Genomic DNA, 21,737 nt, shown 5'->3' with positions numbered 1-21,737 from the left:
TATTAGAGATTACCAATGATGCTATGCTAAAAGTTTTACCCCTTTCCCCCACTTCTGCTTTTTTTTTCAGGGGCGCTACTAATTCATACCTACGGCAATATCACACACATCACACACTTGGGTCAACAACCAAGTCTTTCATCCAATAGAGAAGACGCTGATACTCGAGTAGCATATAGAAGTTTCAATCTATTCTGAGAGGTATCCTAATGTTTTACGTAGGAGGTACCTAATGATCTCCAAACCTTGGAATATCCCAGTTCCCCGCGCCATGCAAAATATTTTCTTTCGTCCATGTGAACAACTCGTCGAAGTTCTTGCACCTGTGGGTTACTCTGAAGTCCGCTGCCGGGAACTTACGTCCTGGGATGTCCTCCGTTAGAACAGGCGTCATTTCTGCTGAACATTGGAGTTGCATCCTTATAATTTCAATGCAGTGGTCTGAGATTGGAATTAGTAGACGCTCTTACATGATATACTTAGCGCATCATATGTCTTCTTACCGATATGAGATCGTGTAGTATCTGGCGGATGGTCCGCGAAAAGACTGTGAGTGGCGTAGAGCTCAGGATAGCTCGCCATGCGAAGCATATTCTATTCATGACATAGAGCGTGAGTACAGTAAACCAAGGCTCGATTTAATAGTAAATATTCTGGTTTTGGAAGGACTCCGGGTGGTACTCACCAGGCAGTGTAGCTGATGAAAGACTTCGGGATAGCCCGCAATACCTCCACCTCGAGATTCCGGGATACGGGTCCAGGGCCGTTCGGCGCTTTTGTTTAGAATAGCCAGCTCGCTGTCGTCGATGCGAATAGGTACTCCGCCAACTACAATGCGTCAGAACTTGGGGGTTTATTGAGATAGACGGAGGAACAAGTAATACCCATCCATAGTTCATCCCACGCTCTATCAACACTCTCTCCAGCACCGCGGTACGGTGATTTTTTCAGGAAGTCACCTTCAATGATAACATCTTTATATCGGACGACATCAATTGCCGGTGCTACAAGCTAGTCAGCATCGCTAGCTGACCTAGAACGAGGAAGATGTCTTATTAAACTCACACCAAGTTGTCGTTTCGCGAATACACGCAGCGCGACCATGAAAACGCGATGCTACTAAGAAAACAGCAATTGTCCAAATCACGAACAACACAGCCCATATTGCGCCTAGGAAGCTTCTCTTTTTACTGTGTGGGATGGATTCGATATTTTGCTTCTCGCAGTCCGGGGAAGATAGCAGCGTCTCCTCGCTGAGACGACTATAGTTGGAAGTAATAGTCCAACCTCTAGTAACGGCCTTGAATTTCTCGTAAAAAGACATGATAAACGATAGTAATGCAAATATCCACAACGGTATCAAATTGCTAGGTAGATACAGCAGAAGCGATGTGTCGTTTTAGTGCTTAGCTGGGTAGAGGACAATAAGAGAGAACCTGGAGACTTCACGGTCACAGCAACCAAAGACTATCCAACATACTCAAATCACACAATCTTACGGATCGTTCCAATTCCTTTCCATCACGTTCTCCTAATTTTCACATCTGTCCACGTCAGACGAGCCCCTCATTTCGCGTTCTCGCAGTCACGGCCGTGAGAACAGGTAGTTGATCACAAGCACGTGCTACCTATCTTCTGCGGCAACTTCACCACCTTCATTATCAAAAAAGATTAAGACATTCTCACCGCGAATAGGCTATTCCCTGTAGTTGTCATAGGAGGTTCTAGACTTTGAAGTTCTCAGGAACCTTTGCAAGTCCGGCAAAGCGATTCGCACATAGTATACGGTATACCAATACAAGATCAACAATGGTTCGTATGCTACACTACGTCCGTTGCCGCGGGTTGGTTGGATGGGTTGGTACCAAAAGTATAATAGGTCAGGTAAGGTTTAGCGTTGAAGAAATCTGGTAATGAAATCTAATAACCAACACAAGCACAAGCCTGGGTTCGGCTGTAAGCCGGCATTAAAAAATGCGCATCTCTTATAGGTTTGCGATTGCATACCTCTTAGGTACCTACCTAAGGTATGTAGAAACGCATTCCTTGTCGGCTAACGCACAGCCCCTTTTCCGCAAACAGGAACACGGCGCGAGCGCTACCTCGTTCTCGATAGATTTCGTCATCTGAAACAATTCTTTGGTGGTTGCGTCTCACTGCATAAGGCAGTAATCTCGCAAGAATCCCCCGCCATTTGGTAACTCATGTAGGTGAGAAGCTTATTGTGCGGTGTTGCCAGGTATGGGTTAGGTACGTTGTTTTGTGTGTGTGTGTGCCAAGTTAGTTGCAACTCCTCCTTTAGTCATGGTTATGTTGAGTCCTTTTGTCTATTGTAATTCTCAGTTTTGACATATGTACGGTGCACGGTAAGTAACCTCGAAAGGACTTCCTCACGCCCGCTTTATGATGGATGATTGGCTCGCGGTCTATCTACTCGGTTATGCCTTTTATTCATGGGCGATATCATATGCGAAATGTTATTCTGCATTGCTTACGATAGCCATGAACCTTTTTATGTGTTGTTGCAATACAAACACTGAATCTCATCTCGCCATAGGTATTGGCATTGTCCCTTTGTAATTCTTAGAATACTTGGTCAACAAGATTATACACCATTGCGTACTCATTCATGGCGCCTAAACCTGTCTCAGTAGCTTTACTCATATCCCTTATTGCCCAATGCTGCTATGCATCACTCGGCCAGGTATGCCATTTCGATGAGCTGCGAGGCATAGATATCTGTATGCGCTTCTCATCCACGAGTCATGATAGCTCTTCGTATCATCTTGCGTTCTCCGGGAAATTCCCCAGAGGTCTAGGATGGACCGCCTTTGGGCGAGGGAGCGCTATGGACGGAGCGCTTATGTTCCTCTTCTACCCCAACGACGCTCTCGACGGTATGAATCACTCCCTACGATCGACCTGTAAGACAGATGTTAACCCCCTAGCATATAGGTCTCACTGTGAGCGTGAGATCCACCACGTAAGTGAAATCTCCTTTTATCATATCTGCTATTAGGTATATCCACCAACGTAGCTGCTAAAATCTTCCCTGATTAGAGGACACTATCCGCCAGCGCTCTCCGACTTGCATACCCGGCTCTCACTGCTTCAGACGTCACTTACTAGTGACGGTTATTATATAGCGGAAATCATTTGCCAGGCTTGTCGACTGGACGATGAGCAACAGTCTGCAGACGAGAACTGGATCTGGTCGGCGAATACCAACCAGAAGATGCAAACGAGCGACGTCCAAGCTGAACTACAACTACACACAGCGTACGGTATGTCCAAAAGAAAAAAGAAAAGCATAATATGTACTAGATATGCAGATGTGTTCTGACAGTTTGAGAGACTTTATTAGTGCCATAGTGCAAAGCGACGATGTGCTGCACGGGGCTCCCCTGAACGTAACCAGCGATCGCAGCTCCAACATCGGGCAGCTCGCGGGTAAGAAGGGGTATCACTCTACAAGCACGTGGGTTATTAGCCATGGAGCTCTTATGATAGGTTCTTTCTTAGTCTTGTATCCCATAGGGATCCTCGCGATAGCCATGGGAAGAAAATATTCTTTCTTAGTTCACGTCAGCGTTCAGCCTTTCGCTACCGCCTGCGTATTGTTAGGGGCTATCTTGGGACTGACTCAATCTGGGATCCTCCGAAATGTAAGTACCTAATCTTACCGTTAATCTATGCGGCATATGATAAACCCACGTGTCTAACATTTGAAAATCAGACTCCTTACACGAGTCTGCTGGCCCATGGAATTATTGGGCTGGTAGTATCCGCTCTACTATTGCTTCAGATAGTCCTCGGTCTCCGACACCATCAAATCTTCCTGAAAACTCGCGCCTCAACCATATTCCTACGTTACCACAAGCGCGTCGGCTTCGTAGTGGTGGCCGGGGGAGTTATCAACGTCCTTCTGTACGTCGCACCCCTTCCCTCTCGCTAAGTTGGACTAATATAGAAAACAGTGGCCTTCATATTTCTAACAGCAGCTTCTCTGTTATACCTGCGGTTGTGGTTATTCTAACATGTGCTGTGTGGGCATCTCTCCTACTACTACTGAAGCATCGCAGGTCAAGGCAACGGGTCATTGAGAAAGAATACCGGGCAGACGATGATAGTAATGCAGAATCGCAGGGATTCCTTCAGGGTCGGGATCAATTATGATAGAAAGTGTTAGGTAGAGCAATAGGAGTAGATTCGGAAGTGTCGCCTCGTGCACCACTCGCCTTGCAATCCTGATTAAAACAACACCATGATATCACATATGCTTCTCAATTGCTCTTTGGATAAAAAACGTAACTGCATCATATTATTTTAGTGCGTCTCTAAGAAGTAAGGCCTCGTGCAGCGCCTGATAAGGTAAATGTATATCAAATGCATGGTGTAGATGTTTACCTAAGGTACCAAGTAATAGAAAACCCCTACAAGCTAGGTAGCCATCACGACATATCCTTTACTTCACAGCCTATTCTGGACCCATTTTACGTCGAGTATATCAGGTCGCTTTTGGGACCACTCCCCGAACTATAGATTGGACAGGACTGATAGGTCTAGAAGGGTCCTTTATGCGACCTGGTACCGAGGAAAGTATCCTGCAGGTTTGCCTCCTACACGGGCCGCTGCCGTAGCATTGGCGTATAATCCTACCCTGGGGCGTAAACCGGAGCTGTTGATTGGTCTTCATCTTGTAAGTATACGGGGGGTGAGACAATTGCTATAGAGATGACTTAATGACGTGATGGGTCAACCAGGTCGAGAATCGAAAGATTCAAGACTCTGAAAGTTGGTGCTCTTCTCAATATATGTTAGGTATGCATGTCAGATTGCATGCGCATTGGTAGCTGCCTACGTGATGAGGACAATATGGCAATCAATGGCTTATTGCCAAGAGTTATAACTGATCGTATTGACCTTAGGTACGCATCATGGGTCGAGCAATGGGAGCAGGTGATACAGATGGATGTAGGAGTGGGAGTCGCTTACGGGCAAAAGGGGATGTTCGGTTATGTTAGGTTAGGTACCTATGCATCTCTAATATTTTGGCTTGACGATAGCTTCACTGTCTGCTGCCATATGTATTTCAATTCATTAAGGATTAGTGTCAAACGGCCTGACTGTTTGTCACCACTCTTGCCGTAACCACTGTCGAAACGCGAGACGCCGAACTCAATCCGTCCGCTATGTAGGTACCTAACCTAAGGTAGCATAAAAGAATTGAAGGCACGTAGCAGAAAGTAAATAATTACATGTCACGTTCCCATAAGAGAGGTACCTATTCGATATAGCGAAGCAAGTGGTCATTTAATCCCAAGAGCACGTACAAGTTTCAACGCCGTCTGAAGTCCAAAGATGTCCCTACTCTTCTTTGAAAGGTACCTAAGGTGATGTGAAAACCCAAACTCCCAATAACGCAGAGTCCAACCATATAATATGAAATAAATACATCTACAGCCTTCACTCTCTCCTCACTATCTTCACATTTCGTTTCTGACGGAGTTCTTAAGCGCAACTAGGGTAAGGGATAATGGTGTCAGTAAAACCCCCTGATGGCGTAATATCGTAAGCAGTCTTCGAACTCACTCTTTACTAACTCTGCTTCGGTTTTCCGCTGGCTTTCCTGTTTCTTACGGTCTTCAGACGCTACTTTATCACTACTTGAAAACGTCGAAATGGACTCGCGAGGAGAATCGATTTCTTTGGTAGGTATGTTGGAAGTTTTACTTTGGGAGTTGGATGAGAATAGCTTATTAAGAATGGAAGGCATTGTCGTGAGACTGCAAATGCTTCAATGATGAATGATGACCCGAATAATATTTATGGCTTATGGTATAGGTAAATGGTATGAAGCACTTGATCTACCATCCATATTCGAATATTCAAGGGGGCATGGTGACATCTACTTATATCGACAGAGCTACTACCTAGTAATTACCTAAGGTTAGGTACTTAGAGTATTGGTTATAAATCTTCGTAGTGATGTATTGATATCTCCATCTCATGTTCTACCTGTTCACTTTTACTACGTTGGCTGTTCTTCCTGTTGGTGCAAAATGGTATAATAAAGGGGTAGGTACATGGGTACTTGCACATGTTTGCGATACGGGTAACTGGTACCTGTAGTGTAACACGATTGTGTCCTAATAACTTCACATTTTTTCATTGAACAACTTATTTTTTTCAATATCAAAATGAGCCTGTTTTCATACTCCAAAAAATCGCATAATGAAATTCAGTTTCGAATTTTATATTTGATCAATGAATGAGATTAGATACTCACACAATATATTCGACTGTACGGAATACTCAAAGTGAGTTTGGTGAAAGACGCCGGTTTGCTCCGATCTAAAAAAAACTTCATCTGGGGTAACGAGCGAAAACAGCGCACCAATCAATTCGCTCATTTTATCGACTTACAAGATTCAAAAGTCAACCACCACATCATCATACGTTAAACCGTTAAGAGGCGCATCGCCAATTTCAGAATCTTTAGATATAATTCTAAGGAACTGAAATTTGCGCAAAAGGAAAGAAAGAGATATATAGAAAAAAAAAAGAGAGAAGCAAGCAAATATGGCTTCCAACAACGTCCTCACAGAAGTGACTCTGACGTCACTCCCCAAGCTCGCCACGGGCAAGGTCCGCGACCTGTACAGCGTCGACGACCAGACGCTGCTGTTCGTCACGACGGACCGCATCTCGGCGTACGACGTGGTCATGAAGAACGGCGTGCCGAACAAGGGCGCCCTTCTGACCCTGCAGTCCGTCCACTGGTTCAACGTGCTGTCGGACAAGGTCCCCGGGCTCAAGACGCACTTCCTGAGCACGGCCGTCCCCGCCCCCGTCTCCGCCGCCGAAGCCCAGGTCATCCGCAACCGCAGCATGCAGGTCCGCAAGCTCAAGGTGTTCCCCGTCGAGGCCATCGTGCGCGGGTACATCACGGGCAGCGCGTGGAAGGAGTACAAGGCCCGCGGCACCGTGCACGGGACCCCGCTGCCCCCCGGCCTGCGCGAGTGCGACGCCATCCCCGGCGGGCCCATCTACACGCCGAGCACGAAGGCGCCGCTGGGCCAGCACGACGAGAACATCTCGCGGGAGCAGGCGGCCGCGATTGTCGGGGACAAGTACGCCGCGCGCATCGAGGACCTGGCGCTGCGGATCTTCCGCGCGGGCCAGGAGTACGCGGCGGAGCGCGGCATCATCATCGCCGACACCAAGTTCGAGTTCGGGCTCGACGAGGCCGCGGACGAGGTCGTGCTCGTCGACGAGGTGCTCACCTCGGACTCCTCCCGCATGTGGCCCAAGGACAAGTACGAGCCCGGACGCGACCAGGAGAGCTTCGATAAGCAGTTCCTCAGGAACTGGCTGACGGAGAACGGGCTTAAGGGGAAGGAAGACGTGGAGGTCCCCGAGGACGTGATTAGGGCTACGGCAGAGAGGTACGGCGAGGTATTCAGGAGGTTAACGGGGAAGACGCTGGAGGAGGCTCTGCAGGGCTAGGGAGGCGTGACAGGCTAAGGAATAAGCGTAAGAGATTCTTCTCAGGTAGACATCTAGGTAGACAGTGAGCTGAGCTAGACGGGTGCATTGTCTGCATCGAGGTCAAATCAAATTCAAAAAAAAAAAAAAAATAGCCATGAGAAAATCTTGATTGATTAAGGTGAACTAAGATACATAAAATGAGATCCCACCAACTTAACAACATGACGCTCCTCTCGTTTAGCATCCCAATGAATCCAAGCCCTGCGAAATGTAGAGCCGACAAATTTACCCAATTCATAATCTAATGCGGACGCATTCAGTCGTGAAAGCATACACTAAACAATTGATCCTATTATGCCCTACGCTTGTGCAAACACCGCTTTGACGAATTTCATATTGCCCTTTTCAAAATCTTCATTCCCGAATAACCGGCAAAAAGCTACATTTGCAGCAATGATAGCAATAGAAGAAAAAAGAAGAGAAAAAAAGTCGACTCATTTAATACCACTAAGCCGCAGCAGGAACCGACCAGGAAGAAATCGCCGGTGCCGCAGCAGCGGTCATCATGGCAGCCGCCGTGTTCATGGCTCTAGGGGCCCCAGCAATGTGCATGGCCTTGCCTTCTTGAAGATGGGCGCAAGACTCGGTACACGACGTGTCTCCGCACTGGGAGACTTCCAAGCCGATATCTGCCTTTTGGCAGTTGTGTGACTTGCACTGCCTCACGCAGTTTTGGTACTCCGTGCTCTCGTGGGCACTGAACTCGGGCACGGTCTTGACGACGGGCGGGTCGGGACCGGGGTGGGCCGCGAGATGGCCGGGAGCATAGGGGACTTTGGTCTTGTGGACGCCGACGGCGGCGTGGGCTGAATGCTTGAAGGACGCGCAAGCGTCGACGCAAGAGGTGTTGCCACATTGCTCCACGTCAATACCGACGCCGGATTTCTGGCAGTTGTGGGTCTTGCATTGCTTCATACAGGCTTCGTAATCTCCTTCCTCCGCTACGCCTTTAACAGGAACATTCATGTGTCCCGGGACAGGGTTGCGATGGCTTCGTGCGGCCGGGGTAGCGGGGGCGGGAGCTGGAGCTGGAGAAGCAACCTTGATGGGTCCGCCCTTGACTGCTGGAACAGCGGGAGCAGCGGGAACGGCTGGGACCTCAGGCGTACGGGGTACTTCCGGCACAGCGGGTACCTGAGGCGTGGGAGGTACCTCCGGAGCCTCAGGGACGTTAGGTACGTCAGGGATACCACCGTTGTCTCCAGGGTTCCTGAGCTGTCTAGTGATGATCATTCCCCCTTCTTCCTTGTACTGAGCACACGCCTCGGTACACGACGTGTCACCGCACTGGGAAATAGAAATTCCGACCTCAGAGTGCTGGCAGTTGTGAGTCTGGCATTTCTTCATGCAGTCTTCGAAAGTGGTGCTGTGCTTGGCAGCAGCTATAGGCTTCTTTGGCTTGGGGAGCGGTGTGTCTGCCTTGACGCGGTCGGCGACTGGGCGAACACGCCTCTTTGGGATGCTCTTGCTCAACTTAGACATACCAAACATAGACTTGGACGACTTGTACTTGGCGCACGCATCTTCGCATGAGGTGTCACCACACTGCGAAAGAGAAAGCCCGACTTCAGAGTGCTGGCAGTTATGGGTCTTGCAGCTGTTCATGCAAGCTTCAAAGTCCTCAAATTCGCCACCAGCAGCTGCGTGTACGGGCTCGGCTGGAGGTGGGTGGGTGAATCCGCGATGAGGACGGGGAAGGGGGGCTGGGATGCTTCTACCCCCAAGTCCTCCGAGTAAGCCTGTAAGCCCTCCAAGAACGTCGCTGTTCTTCTTCTTGTCATCGTCGCCATCGCAATCATTGGAACACTTCTTGATGCATTCCATCTGATTAGCATGGCCATCTTCATCGGCACAGTTAGCGATACAATCGCAGCTTTGGGATTCAGATGCTTGGGCAGAGTTCGAAGCGGTAGCTGTGCCAGAAGTCGAGGCCGAAGGAGTGGGAGTGGGAGTAGAAGTAGATCTCGCCATTGCCTTCAATTGCATTCCGCTGCTAGCACGCGGTACAATAGGATGGCCGGTGGACATGGCATTGCCAACACTAGTCGCCCACGACATTACGCCTGCAGATGCTCCGCTGAAGATAGTAGAGGCAGCATGGTTGGTAAGCTCAGCTATCTGGTCGGGGCTAATCTGTCGGTGCTCGACTTCATAGTCTTGTTCGTCCTGTGGTGTCTCGTTCTCGTTGGAATTTGAGCTTTTCATATCCAGTGCCTCAGCAATAGCCATCATTTTGTTACCGCGGAGTGTGGCGGAATCGAAGGCTGGGGATTCACGGGACTCTTGCAAGCCAGTCATATCTCCTCGTGGCCTAGACTTATTATTAGAGAGGAAAGCGCAAAAACGGAGCGCAAGGGCAACTTACAAGATGGGTTTGGCCATCATGGCTGGGATTAGAGCCACGAGAACGACTTGGTTCCACATCTTGGCGATGGATTGACTGAACTCGTCGAACTGCTATTCCTGAACTGATGGGTTTCCCTCAGTGCTGTTCTATACTTCGGCTCTCTACTACTTGCTCTGGTGGAGATACTGTAAACATGGCATTACGGGATCGGCTGCCTGTTATATATGTGTCTGCCGTATTATGCCAGTTCAACAAATTTAAGGAGAGATTCGATGCGCTTCAATCCTCCCCGGAACATGGCGCTTCTGTAGTGTCGATCCAATCAACATGGGGTAGGCGAAATACCATACTACAGTAATCTCGTGCTATGGAGGGCACATCTTTTTGAAACATTTAATGTTATCAATGCTGAGGTATCCCTATTGGAATCGTCCTGTCTTAGGGAGCGCAGCTATAACAAGCCCAGAGGGAGGCCATAGGGAGACCCGTCTCTAAATGCCCTCGTGTTTCCGCGCACATCCATTCCATCCCAGCGAAGATCGAGATTTCGTGAGGAACATTAATTACTCCTCGGCATTTGCTGGTACATGAAGCCCATACTTCACGCTTTACAAGGAATTTTCCTTAATGATATTGCAATCAAAGTCGTTCATTACATTTGATCCTAAGGGAAAACAAATAGCGTTATGAGAGGGAAACTCACAGTCCCCCATGTTCCTTAACAAGTAAAAGACCATATTCAGGTCCTAAGCCTTGTCGAGTCTGTAGGTTCATGGTTTCCTAGCATGGTTATCAGTCGCTCCTATGTTTAAATTCCCTTGGATTACCAGCCCTGAACTCCCTAGACAAACGGGGTTTATGTCGAGGGAGGCGAATAGATAACGACCAGACACATAATCCGTATTGTCACATAATAGAAGACTCCTCCTGGTGGAAATATAGAACTGCAGGGTATTTAGTCATTTGAGAGCTCAATCCACACCTAAATGCTCTATGTCGATATGTAAATTACCTAGGGTTTAGCTGCAGGTCCGACGCGACCTTGTTATATTTGCATTGCGGTGGCGCGAGTGGCTTGCAGATTTTCTACAGCCCTATCGAACATACATTGCGATCCGCAGGTCCCTGCTGATGGGATCGACTTGACTTGTGCAACGTGTGAAGACTTCGATACTCGATAGTTGCTATTATTTCCTGCGAGGCTCGAATTATATTGACTTTATCCTTGTCTTTTTTTTGGTATCATGGTATAACAGCACGACGAAAAGGAGTGTAACTTTTTAGAGAATGTTGGTGTTAATGCTGAGAGAAGTCCATTCCGTTAATTAATACCTAGGAGTTGGAGGAATAGTGTGAAATAAGAATTGAGATGTGAGCCAATAAAATGTGTAGAAAGATTACGTGAGTTGTCAAGTGTCGGCCAAGCTGCCAAGTAAGCTGCCAAGCCCAAAAAAAGACCCCACACAAGCTTCTGGAAATGGCCCAAGCTTCGCTGTCAGTCTCCACTTTATACCCCCTGTTCCAACTCACTTGCCCCTCGCTGGCCAGGTGGGCGGTATCGATTTTCATTTATCAACAATCATCATTTATAAGTCTATTATTCTATAGGTTATCATCCACCAGATCTTACAATTCGTCATGAATAAAAAAGAAATAAATAAAAATATGAGATAATACTTAATTCATAGTAAGTAGAGACTTGACATTCGTCGGTCTATTTTACATACCTAGGTCAGGTTAACAGAACGACTACGGTTTCATCTGCATCGTGTGTGTGATGCTTCATCCAGCGGTGGCTGGGGTCTGCCCAACCTCACATAAACCAGCCTCTCGATATGCACGATGCGATAGATCATAGCCCAACCCCCAACCATATTTCATTATGTACCTCTTTGCATCTCTCCTCATGCACTCTTCCGTCTATCTCTACCTAAAAATCACCAACTTGTACTACTTGTGCTGTTGAACAAACAATTGGCCAACTTGTTCAAACGGAATTGTCGCCGTCGCCTTTAGCACGACAACCCGACAACCCGACAGGATCAAGTATGAATTCCAATAATTTCAGCCCTAACTACGTCGATCCAAATCGTATGCCAATCCCATATCTTTACTTCAATTTCCAATTTCTCTCTCTAACTTACCCTAATTTTCTCAGGACCAAATACTTCTTATAGAGCCAACATACCCGACTCTGACGTCTCTCCCCCAACGACAGCGTCGCAAGATCTTAACTCACGACCCGGGCACAACACGACTACCCGAGAGCCTTCACCTCCGTCCTCACAGGAGACCGCTGTGCCTTACGCGCCCACTCCTCCGTCGGCGCCTTCCGCTCTTTCAGCGTCCTCCGAGTCAGAGATCTACGGTCCCAACCGACTTTTCGGGCCTCCGCTTACGGCACCGGAGAATGCTGATCGCTCCCTGATACCAAGCCCGGATGCCCGCTTGAGCCCGCAATATCCAGCTATAGCAATGTTTCGAGACGCATCCTCTGCAGATGAATTTAAAGATGACCTGGCCAGAGCTGCCGGTGTCGTGACCCCTGGTGTTGATGATACCCCTTATATTCAATATGCTCTAGATGCCCTCACTCGAGATCGAGGAGCGTCAGGATACCCTTCGTCTAGTAGCGATGGATCACAGCAACCCCCGTACCATTTCACGCCCACTGCGGTACCTCCTCCTTTCAGACCACCTTCGATCCAATTGCCCCGACAAGCCGCTGGAGGCAATAATGATCCCCAACAATGGCCTTTAGTTCCAGGCCCTCGTGTTATTGCCCTACCCCCAAACACCACCGCAGAGGATTTACAGCAGGGATGGCCAGAGCAGCCGCCTCGAGCTGGATTAGAAAGACAGCCTATTTGGGATGTGTTTCCGGATATAACCGCTGAAAATGAAGCTTTTAAAAATCGCCGAGACCAGCGCCGAAAATTGGAAAATCCGCCTCCGGACACAAAACTTCCCATGCCACGGGACTTAAACCATTGGCAACCTCGGTCGGATCTAAATCTCGATTCAGAGACGGGACTACATAATTGTGGAAAGGCTCTCAAGTGGCAAGCGCCCCTGACGCTGAAGCCCTGGGTCCTGCGAACACAATCGCTAACGCTTTTGGGAACGCTGTGCCTTTTGATGATTGCGGCTATCGTATTCTGTGCCGTCTATTCCATGAGCCGTGACGGCTTAACGCCATACGCCGGTTCGATATATGGCGGTCAATATTTCCTTTTCCGAATATTGCCGCAGCTACTGGCAATAATTATCCTAATTTACGCACAATGTGTCATCACCGCGGCTTTCTGGGTCCTGCCATTTGCGAAAATGGCCGCGGATAATCGTAATGAGCGACAAGATGCTGTCTTTTTACCTCTATATCCTAAGTCGTTTCTCTGGCCCCAACTTGTTGGGAGCTGGAATATCTGGATACCCATATTTAATGTTTGGCTTTTGAATTTTACCATCCCGCTGCAAAGCAGTCTCTTCACTGTCATCTTGGTGGACGGGACTTGGAAATGGGCAACAGTACAAGGTGTGGCGTGGACGTTGGTGGCACTATATGTGTCTTTTCTGCTAGCGCTGGTTGTGATGTTCGTATTCTGGCATCGGCGGAGAACAGGAATGATGCGACTCTGGGGTCTTCGAACTTTGGCAGACATCATTTTTCTCGTATCCCAAAGCAATTCGTTGCATCGATACCGCGGACTCGAGACAGCAACAACTAGACAAAGCATGCGGCAGAAATTAGACGGGTCTGCTGAAAGACTTGGATTTTGGTTCTCCCCTGAAGCACCGAAAGTTGGAACGTGGTATGGCATCGGAGAATCAACTGGCTCTGAGAATTTAACGGAGAAAATGGGCAAGCCGACATGGGCCAACCAACAAGAAGCGTCCCTAGAAGCCGGCGACCAGCTCTCGGACCCGAGCATTCGTTACCGCTACCTTCCGTGGTGCTTTCGGGATGGCCAGATCACTTTCTTCGCTGTCGCTTCTTCAATTCTTCTGCTTGCTCTAATCATTGTCTCATTCGTCCCTTCAACGGATATACGCAAAGGTTTCCTTCCTCAGTTGAGCCCTGCTCCTGATGCAGGGGCATTCTCGGCGGCCAACTTCCTCTACTCATTTATTCCTTCACTTCTCGGACTCATATTATTCCTCATGTTCCAGTCCATGGACCTAACGCTAAGAATATTAACACCGTGGGGTGAACTTGCACGCCCGGAAGGCTCGCGAGCGGAGACTTCGCTTCTCTTGGACTACTCCACGAGTTTACCTCTAGAGTCGACTTACAAGGCGTTAAGGAACAAACATTGGCGAGTAGCTGTTGTGTCTTTCCTATCCGTAATTTTTGCCCTTCTGCCAGTCTTGGCTGGTGGACTGTTCATGGCCCTAACTCCTTCTTCCGGAGCGGCGCGCATGTACCCTAATGTTCCTGTTTTTGGCATTATTCTTGGTCTCCTAATCCTGTACGTGGGCGGGATCATCTGCCTGGTGCCCAAGAGGAGCCAATTCCGCCTCCCGCACGCCGTAACCTGCCTCGCTGAGATCATAAGTTTTTGCTACGATGAGCAGCTCTGCACGGATGAGGCGTTTGACTTGCATTTAATGCTAGAGTCCCACGACCTAGCTGGGAAGCTCGATATTGGCAAGGACTGGCACAGACAGGGCCGATGGGCTTTTAACGCCGGTCGAAATAACGACGAACGACTTGGCATCAAGCGATACAGCAAGTACACGGTCAACCCGAAGAAGCTTCGTGCTTATGACAAAAGAGCGAGGGGCCAGCTTATTTCAGCCCCTCTACCTCATAATAGCAGTTCGCTGTTCAACCACTAGGTTACCAACAGCTTTTTACACATCACATAATTGATATCACATTTGATTTGTATATATTCTTTCTTTTCATTCACCTCTTGGCCATTTAGCCAGTCACCAGATTTAACGACAGATTGATACAACGTATCTATCGTACGGAGTAATCGGACCAGGGATATTGAGATTATGGTGTTTATGGCTTACGGATCATGGATTATGGTTTATGCTGATGATTTGGGTTTAAAAAAAGATATGACGGGCCAGCCGGCCGTGACGAAGATAATAAATGATGAGGCCCTTGGTCAGGAAAGGGTCGATATGAGAACGAGAAGAGAAAGAGAAAGAGAACAAGATTGACATACCTTGTTAATTTACGTGATACCTTTTTGAGATTGCATAGGCGACTACTGAAATGGAAACTGAGAGTTTTAGGATCTGTGAATTAGCTTCGTTTCCATCTGTTGGCATTGTTTGTGAATACATATTGCTGAGTCGCGAAGGAGCTGCTCCCGAGACTTAAAACGATACTATCACTTCATACCTCTCAGGTATGTACCCGACGGTTACGTATGCAAAAGACACCATTTCCCGCATCTTTACATCAATCTCCGTATACTGATATTGCGCAGTTCCGATCCAACAGTCTTCTACGTGCATGAGCTAGTTCACGACCAAGCAAATAGCAGTGTTATAGTCCACAGCGATATCGTATGATGCAGTTGCACTAAAGCACATGGTCATATCGGTCTAGATCTGCAGATGTTGAAATATACCTCCTACCTGAAACTATGAAGGTAGGTAGGTAGGTACCTGGCAAATAGCCGCCTGACCTTCGACATGTGCACCTCTCTCCTTGCTGCTGCTAAGCTGCTGTAGATGGATGAGATAGGATATGGTAAGTCACCTTACCTCCTCATCGAACCACCTCGTCATAACCGACAAACTCACATGCTTATCTGTCTAATCTAGTCACCGCACATACCTCGCTTAATCAGTGCATGGCAGTCATACCTACTCCTCACGATGAACGAGCGAATAGATGCGCCAGTCACCGCAGTTAAGTAAGGAGGAGGAGGAGGAGGGCTTTGACTTTTTTGTTTTTCGAAGAAGGGAGGAAACGAGAGAGCGAGATAGAGATAGACAGCCAGGTAGATAGGCAGAGGGGAATCCACGCCGGTCTAGTTATCACTAGCGAATTCCAACGGTGCGGTTGAGGAGGGGTTTTGTCGGTCGATCTGCATGGTGCATGTCTGCATGGCCGGTTTGCGGGGGGGCCACCTTACTTTCCGTCGTTTGGAATTCCATTTTCGGGGGTGCTGTTTACCTATCTGGGAAATATGTAGGGCGTTGGTGTTGGTGCTGGGGTTGGTCGTGGTGTAGCGCTGACCAGAGCCACGGGTCGAGGACCTCGTGGCATGTGCCGGGATACGAAATATATACCTGGTAGGTGGAGGTAGGTGCATATAAATGGAATGGAAAATCGAACCGTTCTTGCGGTAAATTAGTAAATACACCAAATGCTTCCCATGTATTACCTATGCCCTTGCGCATACCTCGCTCACTACCTTAGGTAGTTTGATAAATAAAAACAAAAACATGAATCAACACACGAGGCTAGCAAAGTAAGTATTTACTTTCAGCCGACTGCGCAATAATAACAACCTACCTAACCTGCCGGTTGTCTAAGGTAGATATCTGATACAGGTAACTATTCGAACTAGTTTCCCACGCTATATGCAGTTTGTCTAAAGACCCAAAATATCGGTACCTTTGCCTTACCTTACCCTACACCGTAAAAACCTTACAGCAAGCAGGCTGACAGGCCAATCTTTTTTTTTTTTTCACCTGGGGAATGGCTATGCGCCAGACCATTGGCTACCGACATATGTATGTCTTATCTTAGGTACCTAGTCTTGACCTAATCCCTCTTCCCCAATACGGCGGGACGGGTCTAATTAGCTTATATTCATGTCCACGAAAAAGCCTTGCTTAGTATTCGAACGAATTCTCGGGCCGAGGTAAGATTGGTAAACAAGACACAAGCGGGTGATTTGGAACGAGCATAGTATGTGTAAAACCATGTGTTTGTTTATAGTTAACTATGTAAAATAGTTACGTTGGTTAGATTACGCGATGCGAGATAATATGAGGTAAAGTAAGGTAGAAGGTAAAGGTAAATTTGATGTCTCAGACAACGTTCCCGTAGTTAGAAAGTAAATATAGCAGTATTGTACACAGAGTAATAATAATAGAAGGTAAATAAACAAAGAGAGAGAGAGTAAGAGATCCCTCAAGTTTCGTAGATCGTGTGTGTAGATGGAAGGAAAGAAATGACTGGATGGCCGTTGAAATTAGAAACGCCCTCATAACCACTACCGTAACCCCCTCCCCCCTTTTTTTCTTTACCATCGCCGTCGCTATCGCCATCACCATCGTATTCATTATCGTAGCGATACCGAAAAATAAAGAATCGTACAACTCGTCTCCTTCCTCATGAGCCTGCTCTCGTCTCCTTTTTTTTTCTCTTCTCGTTGCGCCCCCCTCGCCCGAGCGAGTTGTATGCTCTAATCAACATATGTAGCGTGACAAGATTCGTAGTCTCCAGTATCGTACCTTTCATACCCCCCTTTTAGTTAGCGTGTTAATCGTATGCGCCTTTTTCTTTTCATCGGCCATTACGTGCGCGCACGCGCGCGTCTGTGTGTGTGTATGCATGTGTGTTATTCGTGGACATCCTCGTATGAGTTCGTAGAAGCCAGGAAATCCGATTATGACAAAAGAAATAACGTGGTAAAGGCCCATATGGGCCATTGAATAGGCAGACAGGCTGCTTCCAGATAGCCTTCCTAAATCGATACATGAAAATAGAAAGAACGTAGATGAATGATATGGTGATGTTGTTGTGGTTGTAGACGTATGCCAGCCTTAGCGACTTCTAAGTCCTAAGATGCGTCCTAAACTACCTCCACGCTTGCGCTTTTCTTTGTCCGAGCCATGGGCTTCTAAGTCGTCACTACCACGTCGTCCACTACTACGCTTCTCGCTCGCGCTCTTCTTGTGGAACCCGCGGGCGATGCGCTTGGTGAAGCTATTGCTCTCCATGTACGACTCATGATCTGAATCAAACTCGAACACCGAGATAAAAGGCTCAGCCTCTGGTCGCGAAACAGTGTGGAATGCTGGCTCTGGTGTCATTGCTGGTGAGCTGAGCGGCGATAAGGGCGCCATAGCATTGTGCTGCATACGGTTATACGCGCTGCTCTGATCACGTAAGTTGAATGCCGAGGATGTCGGGCGCAGAGCCCTTGGAGGCGGTGGTGGAGGGTAGGCTGGTGATACAGGGACGGAGTTAGCAGACACAGGCGCCATAGGCATCCTAGATATAGGAGGAATGGTATCGGTGGGTTGAAGGTTGTGGTGCGATTTGCTAGGCTTGAGGTTTATAGTCGATTTCGCTGACTTTAGAAGCTGTCGCCGCGGGGGTGAGAGAGGAGCTGGAGCCAACGATGAAGTCCGCGGGGGTAGTGGAAGTCGCAAGATACTATTCGGCTCCGGCTTGGGGTAGATAGAATACGTGGGCGAGCCATTTCTCGTTGCTGGACGTGGAGGCAATGCTTGAGTGGCGACAGCTTTGCTTGAATCCGTGGATTTCTGGGACGACGATACCGACTTTGATACCGCCACTGTATCATCCTTCTCATCTGATCTGCGTTTCGGGAAACTTTTAGGAAGACAATGCGGTGTCTGTGAAGCTCGTAGCAGCACAGGGTACTGCTCGCCCGGACCAGTTGCACTGTCAAGCCAAAATCTATCCCAGAGTTCATTAGTTGATGTGCTGTAATCCTCGTCAAATGAAGTCTCTGAGTCGGACGAATCTGTCATCCCCGGCATAGAGCCATTCGACGTCAGTGATGATCGACGATTATTTGACTCATGGCGACGTAGTTCCTCCTCCGGCTGAGGATAAGAAAAGTTGCTGTTCGTGAGGCTTAAATTTCTTGGTGGCCCGGGTGCGATGACGTCTGTCGAGCGATCTCCTCCATCGACATGTCCTCCTTCATACGGGTGGTTGGCGAGCTCCATGATCCTAACTGTTCTGAATGATCGATCACGATCGGAATACAATTCTGAGTCCCTATGACGGATATGCACAGTTTATAAGTCAAGGTCGAGAAGAAGTTGGTGTGTTACCGAGACAGGTATACGTCGAAAGAGCAGAAAACTCGTCTGCAGATCCTGACGGTCGAGGATAGGATCAGTAAATAATACAACGAAGAAAAAGATAGGCCGAGGTCAGAACGTAAGTCGATCATCCAACCATAGGGATACCTTATTTATCAAGGATTAGCACTGCTCCCTGACTCGCGTCTAAGCCTGGAAACGCTTAAGAGACAGAAAGAGGCAATGTTTGTGCAGAATGCATAACAGCAAGGGAGACCTCAAATACTTTGTGTGTGAGATCCGTCTTGCATTTTAGATGTTATTCATGCTGTTCCAGTCGAACGGTACGCTACGTCAGAGACTAGGGAAACGGAATGTAACTAGGCACTGGATAAAAAAACAACAATTCCAATACGGGAAGACAAACGGACTCACGGAGAGCTGTTAGTGCGTAGTAGATATGAAAGTAGATACGAAAGTCCCACTTCCGTACGTTGGGTGGCGGGATCGAAAAGAAGTAAATTGGGTGATGCAGCATTATCTTGCGTTCTATTCGTCAAGGTGTAACAATAAGAGCCAGATATTATCCATAATGTGGCTACACATCCGCCCAAGTCAACGAGGGGTGGAAGAACACAAACAGCACAGAGGGAAGAGGCAAGGAATCTCTTCCGTATAGCGGAAAGAATGGATCGGGTAGCGCCATTCCAACCACCATGGGGGTACTCGGGCCTACCGTCGGGCTGTCATGGCACGTCCCTCTCAAGTGATGAATCAAACTGAGGAGGGAGACGCGTAGGGAGTGTCGCCGACTTGTCAGAAACGCGCTTGCGCTTCTGGTCAAACTTGCATGGTCGAGCTCGGCTCTGCATCCGACCCCCAGGTTATGGCCATACCGTGCCCACACGGAGGGAAGTGACTTATAAGTCATATCACAAGGTGCTTGATATATATCCTAACATACCTAATAGTAACGACGGAATAGGTATTGGGAAATTCGGTATTGTACCTACCTAATTTATGCAGGTACAGACTTGCTGTGGCTGTCTTCCGTCTCGATATACCTATTGAACGTACAGTGTCCGTAATTCACCAAGCACCGAGACATTACGGCGATATCGACGTCATGACCAACTCCTACAAAGTATAGAATGCTTGTATCCTAGGAGCCAGGAGGCGATTAGATAGGTACCTAGGGTCGAACTTGGATGTGGATATGTATTTCTTTTTGAGGCTCCGGGAGATCGACATCTTTGGGGTATTTGATATTGTAGATCGTCCAATAGTTCGGGGTTGTCCATATACATATGCATATTAGTGCTTCGCGAGACTGAGCAATCGGTTTACGAATCTTGGTTGTAATCTTGGCTCGGGCTTGCTAGTGAAGAAAAAAGATGAATCGGGGCTGCGAACGAGGGCCTTGACATTCTAGATCCAACCAGCACTTGCAGAGGCTGGAGCGGATTCAGTAGATGCGTCCGTCTATGAATGAAGAAGTAACGGCATAGAGCTGTGAGATCGTTCCTCATACGGCTATGTGCAAGAAAATCAGGAAGAGACATCATAATCATAGGGCATACCAAATTAACGGGTAGATACTATAGTCCGTTGTTACCTGACCCTAGCTAACAGAACGATCGATTTTCGATTAGTAGAGCATCGGGATAGGGAGCAAGCAGCAATGGAGGAGGATATGCTACCTAGTACGGGTAAAGGAAAGGGAGAGAAGAGACGGGAGAGGGGGAGCTCGAGCTCCGGCGCCCAACCCCTGCTTTCACCGTCCCCGGGAATCTTTTAAATCTATCTTCTATCCACTGAGGCTGAACCCACCAGGGTCCGGAACGTCTCCGCTGCCTAGGTCTGCATTTACCTACAGCCAAGACCCTAACAATAGGGTATCCTTAAGCTGAACGCTAATGCAATTTTCAAATCGCCTGGAGAAGGCCTGGGACCGAGGCTATTAAAGCCAAGGAAGTCTAGGCTGTGGGATGAAGCCGTTACGGTCTTGGGAAAATCCGCGATATTCAGTCTATATCCCCTATCATATATATGATAGGTACTCGTGTGTCCTGTGTTAGGAGGTAGGTATTATACGTAAGTGTTAAAACAATCCCAACGTTTTCATGCCTCCAAACCAAAGATTTGAATTTGCGTACCTGACATAAAGACGTATTGATGCGAATTCAGACATATAATTGTGCAGAGATTAATTATGAGCTCGCAGACATGTCAAGCCCGACTGGAGAATTCGAAAATTCTATGCTGGAGATCGACATTGCATCCTGCAGGTCCGTAAAGTCCAGCGGTGCCAACCTCACGGAACCGGACCTAATTGATCGCCTTCCGCGACACAGTGGAGGTGACAATGCCGACAGCTGCAGCAAGCAACTCTGCTACTGCAACCCCCTCGAATTCTGCATTCAAGGGTCCCCCAAAGTCTCGGGCTCACCTCCATACCTAGAATTCACCGAGTGCCAACGTCAAAACGAGATTCGTCAATCGATGTTTTAAAGACATGGAGGCTTGTTGGTCGCTAGATCCATTTTCTATCTGCAGAATGTCAATATTCCGATATTTACTGATGTTCGAAGACTTTGCCTATCGCTTTGTTGATGATACTAAAAATTATTATTCCAAGACAGCGTCGGGGAAATGCATGGTTAGCTCGATCGATGGAGTTTTGAGGCTCTCTGATTACTTTTTTTCTTTATTTTTTTATTTTTTTATTCAGGCGGAACAGGCTGTTTCGTTCCGAGTCGACTTGAAAAGAAGAAAAGAAAGAGTACGAAAATTAGTGTGAAATATGTGAGGCAACCCTTTTTTTTTGTTTTTTCTTACCATCGTTTCATATGCTAAGTTG

At 47.8% G+C, this 21,737-nt stretch overlaps 7 protein-coding genes across 7 annotated transcripts; 3 read left to right on the top strand and 4 right to left on the bottom strand.

Moving 5' to 3' along the window:
* Positions 1–171: 171 nt before the first annotated feature.
* On the bottom strand, positions 172–1,835 carry F4812DRAFT_464659 (uncharacterized protein). The gene is made up of 5 exons (XM_047938365.1): positions 1,066–1,835; positions 885–1,004; positions 686–828; positions 504–594; positions 172–441 (listed from the first exon to the last, which is right to left on the bottom strand). Exons 1-5 carry the CDS (start codon positions 1,322–1,324, stop codon positions 230–232), a joined length of 825 nt encoding a protein of 274 aa, XP_047794857.1. The 5' UTR covers positions 1,325–1,835; the 3' UTR covers positions 172–229.
* A 519-nt stretch (positions 1,836–2,354) lies between these two features.
* On the top strand, positions 2,355–4,261 carry F4812DRAFT_16762 (CBD9-like protein). Its single transcript, XM_047929892.1, has 6 exons — positions 2,355–2,897; positions 2,956–2,983; positions 3,061–3,284; positions 3,355–3,665; positions 3,737–3,927; positions 3,978–4,261. Exons 1-6 carry the CDS (start codon positions 2,630–2,632, stop codon positions 4,174–4,176), a joined length of 1,221 nt encoding a protein of 406 aa, XP_047794856.1. The 5' UTR covers positions 2,355–2,629; the 3' UTR covers positions 4,177–4,261.
* Positions 4,262–6,165: 1,904 nt separating this feature from the next.
* F4812DRAFT_409331 (SAICAR synthetase) lies at positions 6,166–7,653 on the top strand. The gene has a single exon (XM_047932433.1). It carries the CDS (start codon positions 6,583–6,585, stop codon positions 7,507–7,509), a length of 927 nt encoding a protein of 308 aa, XP_047794855.1. The 5' UTR covers positions 6,166–6,582; the 3' UTR covers positions 7,510–7,653.
* A 345-nt stretch (positions 7,654–7,998) lies between these two features.
* Positions 7,999–9,975, bottom strand: F4812DRAFT_454352 (uncharacterized protein; the record flags this gene model as incomplete). The annotated part of the gene is made up of 2 exons (XM_047936631.1): positions 7,999–9,862; positions 9,917–9,975. The coding sequence occupies 2 exons, from the start codon at positions 9,973–9,975 to the stop codon at positions 7,999–8,001; spliced, it is 1,923 nt and encodes a 640-aa protein (XP_047794854.1).
* Positions 9,976–11,743: 1,768 nt separating this feature from the next.
* F4812DRAFT_16728 (uncharacterized protein) lies at positions 11,744–14,820 on the top strand. Its single transcript, XM_047929890.1, has 2 exons — positions 11,744–11,989; positions 12,057–14,820. Exons 1-2 carry the CDS (start codon positions 11,947–11,949, stop codon positions 14,735–14,737), a joined length of 2,724 nt encoding a protein of 907 aa, XP_047794853.1. The 5' UTR covers positions 11,744–11,946; the 3' UTR covers positions 14,738–14,820.
* A 1,962-nt stretch (positions 14,821–16,782) lies between these two features.
* F4812DRAFT_409312 (uncharacterized protein) lies at positions 16,783–17,185 on the bottom strand. Its single transcript, XM_047932432.1, has one exon. It carries the CDS (start codon positions 17,156–17,158, stop codon positions 16,904–16,906), a length of 255 nt encoding a protein of 84 aa, XP_047794852.1. The 5' UTR covers positions 17,159–17,185; the 3' UTR covers positions 16,783–16,903.
* A 401-nt stretch (positions 17,186–17,586) lies between these two features.
* F4812DRAFT_16678 (uncharacterized protein) lies at positions 17,587–19,068 on the bottom strand. Its single transcript, XM_047929884.1, has one exon. The coding sequence runs from the start codon at positions 18,797–18,799 to the stop codon at positions 17,642–17,644; it is 1,158 nt and encodes a 385-aa protein (XP_047794851.1). The 5' UTR covers positions 18,800–19,068; the 3' UTR covers positions 17,587–17,641.
* Positions 19,069–21,737: the final 2,669 nt, after the last annotated feature.

Source organism: Daldinia caldariorum (genome assembly GCF_022478825.1).
Source record: "Daldinia caldariorum strain CBS 122874 unplaced genomic scaffold F4812scaffold_1, whole genome shotgun sequence".
Lineage (NCBI taxonomy): Eukaryota > Fungi > Ascomycota > Sordariomycetes > Xylariales > Hypoxylaceae > Daldinia > Daldinia caldariorum.
The sequence above is the reverse complement of the archived record's forward strand: the minus strand, read 5'-3'. Positions and strand labels throughout refer to the sequence as shown.